This window comes from Cephus cinctus, unplaced genomic scaffold (genome assembly GCF_000341935.2).
Source record: "Cephus cinctus unplaced genomic scaffold, Ccin1 Ccin1_scaffold0101, whole genome shotgun sequence".
Lineage (NCBI taxonomy): Eukaryota > Metazoa > Arthropoda > Insecta > Hymenoptera > Cephidae > Cephus > Cephus cinctus.
In genome coordinates, this window is record NW_014332838.1 from 2,806,034 (window position 1) to 2,815,299 (window position 9,266).

General features: G+C 36.8%; 2 protein-coding genes across 3 annotated transcripts in view; one reads left to right on the top strand and one right to left on the bottom strand.

Annotated features, from left to right (window-relative positions):
• Window positions 1–9,266, top strand: part of LOC107274569 (tachykinins) — a 36,120-nt gene that overhangs the window by 18,110 nt on the left and 8,744 nt on the right. The window lies entirely within an intron of this gene.
• Window positions 370–4,013, bottom strand: LOC112495417. Its single transcript, XM_025091981.1, has 4 exons — window positions 3,501–4,013; window positions 1,225–3,388; window positions 944–1,129; window positions 370–863 (listed from the first exon to the last, which is right to left on the bottom strand). Exon 2 carries the CDS (start codon window positions 3,379–3,381, stop codon window positions 1,726–1,728), a length of 1,656 nt encoding a protein of 551 aa, XP_024947749.1. The 5' UTR covers window positions 3,382–3,388; window positions 3,501–4,013; the 3' UTR covers window positions 370–863; window positions 944–1,129; window positions 1,225–1,725.

Genomic DNA, 9,266 nt, shown 5'->3' on the forward strand with positions numbered 1-9,266 from the left:
AATGCCCCCCCCCCCCCCCCCCGCCTCGAAGCCCAATTAATTATCCCTATAATTGTCCAAGCCCCTTTTAAGAGGGATGAGGATTAGTAATCAAGCGGCTCTACTTAGTAGCATGGCAAGTGGTAATCCAGGCAGGGGTTGATTTAGCCCTTGGCTGATGCCATACTTGCTGTCACCACTACTGCTACTGCTACTGCAAGAAGGGTTTGTATGCTAAATCGTCTTGCCAATTTACCCTGCAATTTCTCGTTTACCCAATTAATTACTGTTTCCCTTGCGCATTCGCCATTTTCCCATCTCCGCATACTCCTTTCCGCCATTCCCCCACCAGCCACAAGTAATACGTTTGAGTGAGTCGTATCTCTTTCATTTTTTTTTTTTTTTACTTGGGTTTACCTGATCTCTACTCGACTGATGTCATAATTTGATCTCAGTGGCAGCATGTGTAACGAGTACGTGAAGAACAGCCTATGGCAAAGTTCAGTGAATGTCATGAACTGTGAAAGTTTGTCCCAAACTCAAGTTTTTGGTAACCTGATAGTTTCAGACACCAGTATCAGCTGTATAGTCATTATGGATACTTGTTTTGGACTTTCGAAAGGTCTGAGGATTCTTTCGAAGAAACTTTTCACTGGGATAGTTTAACAGACCCGATGGGGAAATTGGATTATTTATGTTTTGAATGACGTTGGTGCATATTAAGTGTCGTTGACGATTCTGTTGGAGCACTTTATATTTTTATAGGTACATATTTATCCTTTTGCTTTTTAATAGATCTATTTCACTTATTTCAATTCGGTTCAGCCTCATTTTGCTTTTGCAATTTATACGGTGTGGGGATTTTTCGGAATTTGTTGCATCAGCTGTAATTTAGAAAATTTTAGTGTTTTCATGTCAAACCTTTTTTTTATTCTTTGATTGTGGTATCAGTAAAGGATTTTACCTGGATTTTATGGACGTTTACCGTAATATCTCGTAGGCACAGTATAATAATAACGTGACAATTGCAATGTCCAGTACACGCATTTTTAAAATTTTCACCTTAACAAACGGCACGTGTGAGAATTTTGTCTGATTGCTAAATTTTTTGATCGTTCCACACGTTGGTGACAGGAAATTATCGAAACAGCTGAAACGAACAAGCGAAATCTAGAACTTTGGATTTCTTCTTGTTTTCTCATAACGCACACGGAGTTGATTAAGGTTGCGACGGCGTAAATATACCTTTTTTGGTTAATGAGACAGAATATGATCTACTGCCAAAAGAATTAAGGCTATTCCTACTACTAGCCGTAGCTGTCTTGGCATTTTATAAATTTATGATTTTCCTTTACACATTTCGCAAAATTATATTTCTCTTCGCTATTAATCACTTTGATATTTTGACGCTTAATAATTTGAAGTGTCTCTCGTTCGAAAGACGAAATTCAAATGTCATTTAGAAAATAAAAAAAAAGACTTTTCAGATATTTATATAACGTATAAAAAAAAATTAGGTATTAAACGTCCAATAACAGCTTTACAAAAATTAGCTGATTGTCACAGTAAAAAAAAATAATGATGTAAAATAGACTTTACAAAAGTTCGTTACATAAAGAACCTACGAATAGTATTGGCATAAAAGAAAACATTCGTCGCTTTTTTTTGAATGTGCAAAAAGCTAGCGTATCGATGCCATGGTTTTGCTATTGGAAACTAATGCCAAAAATTTTCCAAAAATTCCATTCAGCCGTGATCCATGCAACAGGTGCACTTTTCATAAGTTTCATCAGATTCTTTAGTACTTGCGCTCTCTTCCTCGGGACGCCACGTGGGACTCACGAAGTTTTGAATATATGTTACGTCGTATCGAAATCCTTTCCGTGGATTTCCTTTTATTCGGCAATCCACTCTCGAAGAGTCTCGAAATAAAGTTAACGGCGGTCCGTCTTGACCGTCTGGCGGATAGATTAACATTTTTTCCGACATCTTTTTCAGTGGTTTGCCCTGAAACTTGTCCTGCTTTGAAATTTGCCGGGATTTCGATATTGAACGCAATTTGGTGGCTCCACTGCTATCAGTTTTTGGACTATTCCGGGCATCACTGTGCCAGGAATTTTTTCTCTTGCAACACGAACAGCAACTGTATTTATTAAGACGACTGTGTTCTCTCGGTGTTGTCACTTTTGACGGGTACGCCTGCTTCAGATTCTTCGTAGCTCGAAAAGGTCGTGAGTTATCAAAATTTGTAAAATTACCAGCAGTTCTATATTTTTTCGGTGATCTCGAAGCTGATAAAATTGGCTCCGATCGATTTATTGCCTTAACCTTCTCGCAAAATGATTCGAGAGTTCTAACGGGGTCCTTTAATTCATTATATACCGAACTCGAGGAACAGGAACAAGTGTGATTTTTGGAACGGCCCTTCGGATCTTTTAGAATCAGGTCACGTGGTGATGATTTCTTATGTCTAAATTTTTTATTGAATATCAATTCCTTACTGACAGGACATTTTCTAACGATTCCTTTATCTCGTGGTTTTGAAATGTTTAAATGCCGAAATGCCTTTTTTAAATCCCACAGATTCTCTCTGGATCCATCGTATTCGTCGGTGACATTCTGCGGATACTCGTGACATTCCTTGCAATTGGTGGTAATCGGATACTTAAAATTAAAATTGTTTGGATTTTTTGATTTTTTTGAAAAATACTCCAAGTTATTTTGCAAATTTCTCATCTTGTCGTCACTGTATTTTTTATAAATAGGATATTTCGCACGATCATATGAACTGCACGTGCATACTGGATCAGTTTCCGAAATACATTCGGAAAAGTTTTCTGTCACCTGTGGAGAACTGTCAAAATTTTGAAAATTGCATTGGGATTTTCTGCAACAGTTCACACGTTCTTTCGATTTCAAAGCTCGACAATGCTCTTGAAATTTTTTATATTGTTCGCTTTTCATGATTATCCCTCTTCTATGAAATTCCTCAGATACTTTATTCACTGATTTTGGACTTTTCGGAAGTTTTCTTAAAGAATTTTTTGATCGTGTCACTTTTGGAAATACTTGTTCCGGGCATCGACAATATATCGAACAATTGGAATCTTTCTCTGCTTGCTGATTTTGACAGACGCATTCGATGCGAGCTTTTGATATTGGCGATTTTAATGACTTACACAGTTTTTTCGAGCGTCCAATTTTATTAGATTTTTTATTTTGACGAACTGTCTTCAAGCATTTTTCGCAATCGCAAAAACAATCTTCCACGAATACTTGTTCGTTTTGAAAATTTTTATAACCACGTGAATTTCTTTTTCTCGAATTATCACAAAATGTCGGTTGACTAAACGAAGTGGAAGATTCTTGGACATATCGTTTTCTTGAAAATGAGAAATCCATGGGTAATCTGAAAATAATACATTTTTTCTCAACATCTAAACTTTTAGAATAAACCGTTGATCGATAAGTTATACAAAATATTATCAATTATCGAATTACGTATTTCAAAAGATTTTTACCAGAAACTCCTCAAGAATTAATTATTTTACATAACCTCGCTTTTCTTATGGGATTTGAAAATTGTCGGACCGTAAGAAATTCCAAAAGTAATTTCCGTATCGTCGAGGACACGTAAACCTTCTGTCTGTCTCGCAAAGAAGCTTTCCATGATAAATGTGATATTTGAATTTTCTCTAAACTGTCACACGTCACTCAAATGTACGTGACATCGTACATGGGCATATAAGTACATGAAGTGGACCGAAGTCGATAAAAAATTTTCCGCGAAATTCTCCAAGAGTAGCGATCAATCGAATTGCCAAGAGAAAATTGAAAAATTCAATCATGAAAGTACGTATAGGTTATCAAAATTTTCAATTTTTTTCAAGCAACAAAATGAGTTAAATGACCATTTAAAAGAGGCTAAACTTTCATTTTTTGGCACAAAATGAGGCACGACGTGGTTAAATTGTGCGCCGGTGTAATTTTGCTGTACTGTGCTTACGAATACGCACGTACCCATTGATAAAAAAAAAAATGTTTGGTAAGTCACAAATGACGTGAAATTCTCAAGCTGAGTTGCTGATTACAGATAAAAAAATTGTATAATTATCCGAAGACAGATTCGATCCTACGAAATATGTCAAGGGCCAGAACGATAGCGCAAAATTTACGAACAATCAAAAAGTCGCGGGACGAGTGTGTTTTTCAAAGGAATAAAACGAAAATTTACAAAATGGCACGATGCAAGTGCCGACGTAACGTTAGAATTGGTTCCCTGTTAATGACAGCAGCACTGCTTTACGTATTTGACAATTATCATTGTCTGTTATCAGATGATTTGGACGAATCAGCAGAGCCTGATGAATAATTTTTAAAAAATTTATACACAGGACAAACTGATAGCAAAGAAACCTTATTAGGTTTACAATTAATATAATATCACAGTGACTCACCTGAAGGTATAGGGTTTAATTAGCCACCATAGAAGCACATGAAAGTTACATGTATAAGGGATCTCAAATTCTTGTAACTATGTAAAAGCCATACAGTTGTTGTATCGACGTGGTATGTAAAATTGTACAAATAATTATTTACTAAAATTGACGCTCCTACCTCGATAAATATTACAAATTTAATTTCCTTATGTAGCATCAAAATTTTTTTTTCATTTCAGTGCAAGCTTCCTTACTGGTATATAAACGTGGAAAGTGCATACTTAGCTGTCTGGGGACCGATCATGTTCTTCCGGGAATAAAGTAACAGTCTGGTTGGGATAGTTAGAAAAAGGGCTCATCTCGTGAGAGAACGCGAATAAAGGGATGATTGAGTTGCGATGGTTAAGGTTACCCTTGTCACCCAGTTGCACGACCAGCACAGGGGTATTTTCTCATCCTCTGGGAACGAAATGCATCAGATTGATTGCAGACCCACGATGGGGAGGATGCTATGACTCAGACGAAGAGGTTGCTTCTGCAACACTTGATCTAGCAAAGTTTATCAGGATAAATCATTTTTGACTTTGAACAATAAATAACGTGTCATGAGAAAGTGATCCTTATAAAAGCTAGAATATTTTATGTTAAAAGTCAGCGGTATAAAGTATACCGAATATAATTAATGATTAATGTAACTTGTCATCGTAGGTGCAATTATCAAACTTCATTGGTACCATGCGTCATCATGTATGCAAACACTCTAAATGCTTTCAAATTGAATTACACCAAGCTTGAAATGTCAAAATCATGTTAGAATTGGAATAGAATATTAAATTCATAATACTGGAAGTGTACGATATACGTGTTAAGAAAGTGCTTAGCTACTTTTATCTGCAAGCCGTTCTACACCCTTTGAATTGTGTAGTTGTTTCTTATAATTTTCTTTAAAAGAAAAATATTTGAACAAAGATAATAAAATCATACAATAAGTCTATAGGCATAAAGTACTCGTCTCCTTCTATCAAGATTAATTTCAATCAGCTCACAATCAAATGTCAAATGTCGACTGACTAGTATTCCCTGAGGTCCGATCAGAATTTAATCCATGCCGTTCCACGCATTCCTGCTACGTGCATATCATAATGTCAAGGAATGCAAGCTGCCAGTAAATGTAACAGCAGCATGTGAATTGGTATTGCGTCACAGACGAAGCAGTACGAGCGGGCAGAATGAAAATGTCAAATTTGTAAAATTGTTACACCTCGGTCCCTCGGCAGATTGTCTTCAACAGTTGATTGAATATCTAAAACAATAAAATAAAAAAGGTCTTTCACGAAGCCCGAAGATGCGGCAGGTAATTTATTAAATTATTTTTTTGTGGAAAAAAATAAGATACATCCGTTCGGAAAGGTGAGCGATATTGTGCGATAAAAAAAAATAAATAAATTCTGAGGGAAGAGAAGGCGGGTATAGTATTTTTTTTTTTCGAAACGTTAAAGATCGCTCCCTCAAAATTTTATGATGCTCGGGGTAATTTTTTTATGGGAGCAGGCATAAAAAACGAAAATGCTGATGAAAAGGGTGAGAAAAAGACGGGGGGAGACAATGACGTAAAAAAATATCCAACGGAGACGTTAATAATGATAATGGAGGATCGTTTAACGAGCGTGATCACGGGACTTGTTATTATATTCCAGCAAGTGTCGGAAATTATTTTTTTTCTTTTTTAATCCATTTGATTCTACTGTCGCTACTAGGGAAGATTGTACTGGATTTTCTATTTTTGTTCGACATTGCAGGAGATGAGAAAAGTGGATCCTTGAAAAAAAAAGTTTTATTAGAGCAGCAGGTATTACGTGTGCACGTGAAATTTATGCTCGTATCAACCTTTTTCACAAGCTGATCAGTCAACGTTTAATCGTGCGATATTATTTCTATCGAATGAAATTAATTTCGTATGGGACGTTACATTAGCGTTGCTATTTGGATTGGCAAAGTTAGGAGGGCCGGTTAATTATTGCATTGGTGGCACAGTTTGAAGCAGGACTCTCAGTCTCTAGGGAAATTCCCGAGAAACGTTTTAACTATCTATTTGCAACGTACGAAAGTCAACGTCCGTCCGATGGAACATTCAATATGCTGATATTATTTGCATATATGCATATGCCTGTTAATTGTACATTAAATTTTTTAATATATTGATTCGCACACGTTCACCCAGAGTGACGCTCATTGCACGTGTAATAAATCCAGGTGGACGAAAAACGACCGATCCTATAAAATATCCCAGCATGTTGCCAGCAGCAAAACAACAGCATCGTGTAAAGCATGCTGGTTGTACTCAGGCAATCCTACTGGAATATGGAATTTTTGTCTATAAGGGAAGTAACTAAGATTAATGATAAAATATTTTAGCTTACCATCAGCATATATCCTAAGGATGCTTGTTGCACAATTTTTTTGAACTACAAAATATATATTCTGCTCTGTCATTTTTCTTGTGATTTAAAAAAAAATATTTTACAGCCGCGTTCCATATTCTCATATAATACCGTAACGCGTACACAATCTACACAGTCGGCCTTCTCGCGAAGCATGAACGTCACGTCTGAACAGCATAACATAACCTGGAAATTTCCTCCAGGTGTTTGTACGATTTACGCAATTTCGCGGACTCAGAGTTTACATATCCCGTTGAAATTTGTAGCATGACTTCTCTGCATTCAGCAAATTTGATTCCTCGTATAAACTATTTCACTACGTGGTCGCGAGAAACTCAAGTGGCGCAGAGGGCAGCACTGCAGTTAATCGTTGCGTAATCTCAAATGTGACGATACGAAATTTTACTCGCCCGTGGATTGAATACGGAAAAATATATTTGGAATTTGGGTTAGTTGTTTATCTCGATTCTCTAAAAGCTGAAGAAGCTCGCGGAAACTTGGGAGGAAGACTCGTGTTATCTTCCGCAATGGATCGTAGGCAGTAAACGAAATAATACGAAACTGTGGTATATCACGGATAAAAATAATTTCCGGTTCTTCCGGCTGCATTATTTATTTTCTTTCTTTCTTCGCCTCGCGTCTACTTTTATTTGGGAAATGTCTCAGATCTTGTGGAAATACGAGTTACCAGCCGTCCACGAACTTTCACGAAGGTCACTTGTGTGGTAACTTTTTTTTCAGGAAACTCTAAGTGATTTTTGTCACGAGACAAGGCGCATTTACACTGAATTTTTGTGAATTAAAAATTTATTCACCATTTCCATCCATCGACTACGTTTCATCAGCGAAACTGAGAAAGATATAGTAAAGTAAAATTGCCTTTCATCGAGTTATCCAGATAAAAATATTTATTTCTCTTTTATTTACAAGCGAAGAATTTTCCATTAAAAAACTAATAATGAGACTTTTCTTGTTCGAAGGAAATTGAGATCGTAAATTATTAACAAAAATGTCAATTTCTCGTTACGGATTGCGGAGTTCTTGTATCTCGTAACTCTTTCATCACAGGAATCGTATTCACGTAAAAGGGAAATCAGAAAATTTTTTTTCTCACTAAATATTGCTTTTTCAATTTCGAAACTTTCATTTTACCATCCCACTTTGTTCATCCATGCAAAATCGCATATAGAAAAGAAGCTGCTGATTTATCGGTTATAAATCGAATGCAGGGAAATTTGCCCATGTTATGCAATTTCATTCTCCTACATGTCAAAAGTGAATCCGATGCATTTAGCAATATACGTGTGTATAACGATCTTTAATAATTCCTCTAATATCAGCGTGAGAATCAGAAAGCAATTATTTGACGTAAATCAAAGTAAATCAAAATACAATAAAATGGAAACATAAGAGGCAAGTATATATGTATAAACCTCCAACGTGACATCCGCCGGTGAAAGCTCCAAGCTTTATCAGTCGTCTACATTGTGCTATAACGAACAAGATAAATGTTGTTGTATATTGACATTGTTCATCAATAATATCCATTAGGATGAAGTTCCGTACACACAATGAAGCTTTCTGATTTTGACACAAGCTCATCACTCTACTTTCTTTCCTACTTTTTTTTTCACTTCCAGTAACGTTTCCTTACCCGGAGAGTCTTCAGATTTTTACAAGCTTCCCCCTCCCTTTTTTCTTCTTATCAACCCCTGTCACCGAGTCAGCAAAGTAAAGTGAAAGGTTAAACACGGCAGTTTGTACGTCGAGGTTGAGCTTTTTTTTCATTCACGACGTTCGTCCCATATGGATTGTCAGATAAAGCTCGATCCCTTTCAAGTCTTATCTATTGCGAGTGCCAATACACGAGAGCCGATAACTTTTTTATTCGTGCCCCTTTACCAATAGGTAATTGATAAAGGAATTTTTGATTTTGATAATTCAAAAAATTTGATGTGACATTTTTTCAAAATAATTCCAGACCCAGTTGGTACTAAATCAAATTTTCTTCATCGAGCTTTTTCTAATCTCAACGATTTTTTCTGTATGAAATTTGCGACCTCGCATAATATTAAAAAATCTCACCACCTTATTTTCGAAATTCGTTCGAGTGTCAGTTAAAGCCAAAATTAATTGTGCAAGCACCAGTGCGACATAGAAGTAGCCACGTAAAAGCTCGAAAGCTGAAAAGGACCTCCGGTCGATCAACTTTAAGGGGATGGAAAGAGCGATGTTTACAGGGATTACACGAGTGACCGGCTTCTTAGTGGTTAACAGGGAGAAGAGGGTGCCAGTGGAGGTTGGCAGGCGTGCCAACCTTAACACCGACATCGTACACCCCTTCTCCTCCTTCCCCCCCTCCGGGCTTGAATAAGCTCTAGCCCCTATTTCTCATCCCCCCCCCCCC

What these genes read in the sequence shown, in the direction of transcription:
- LOC112495417 (XM_025091981.1), bottom strand. Translation starts at nt 3,381, where the DNA reads ATGGATTTCTCATTTTCAAGAAAACGATATGTCCAAGAATCTTCCACT.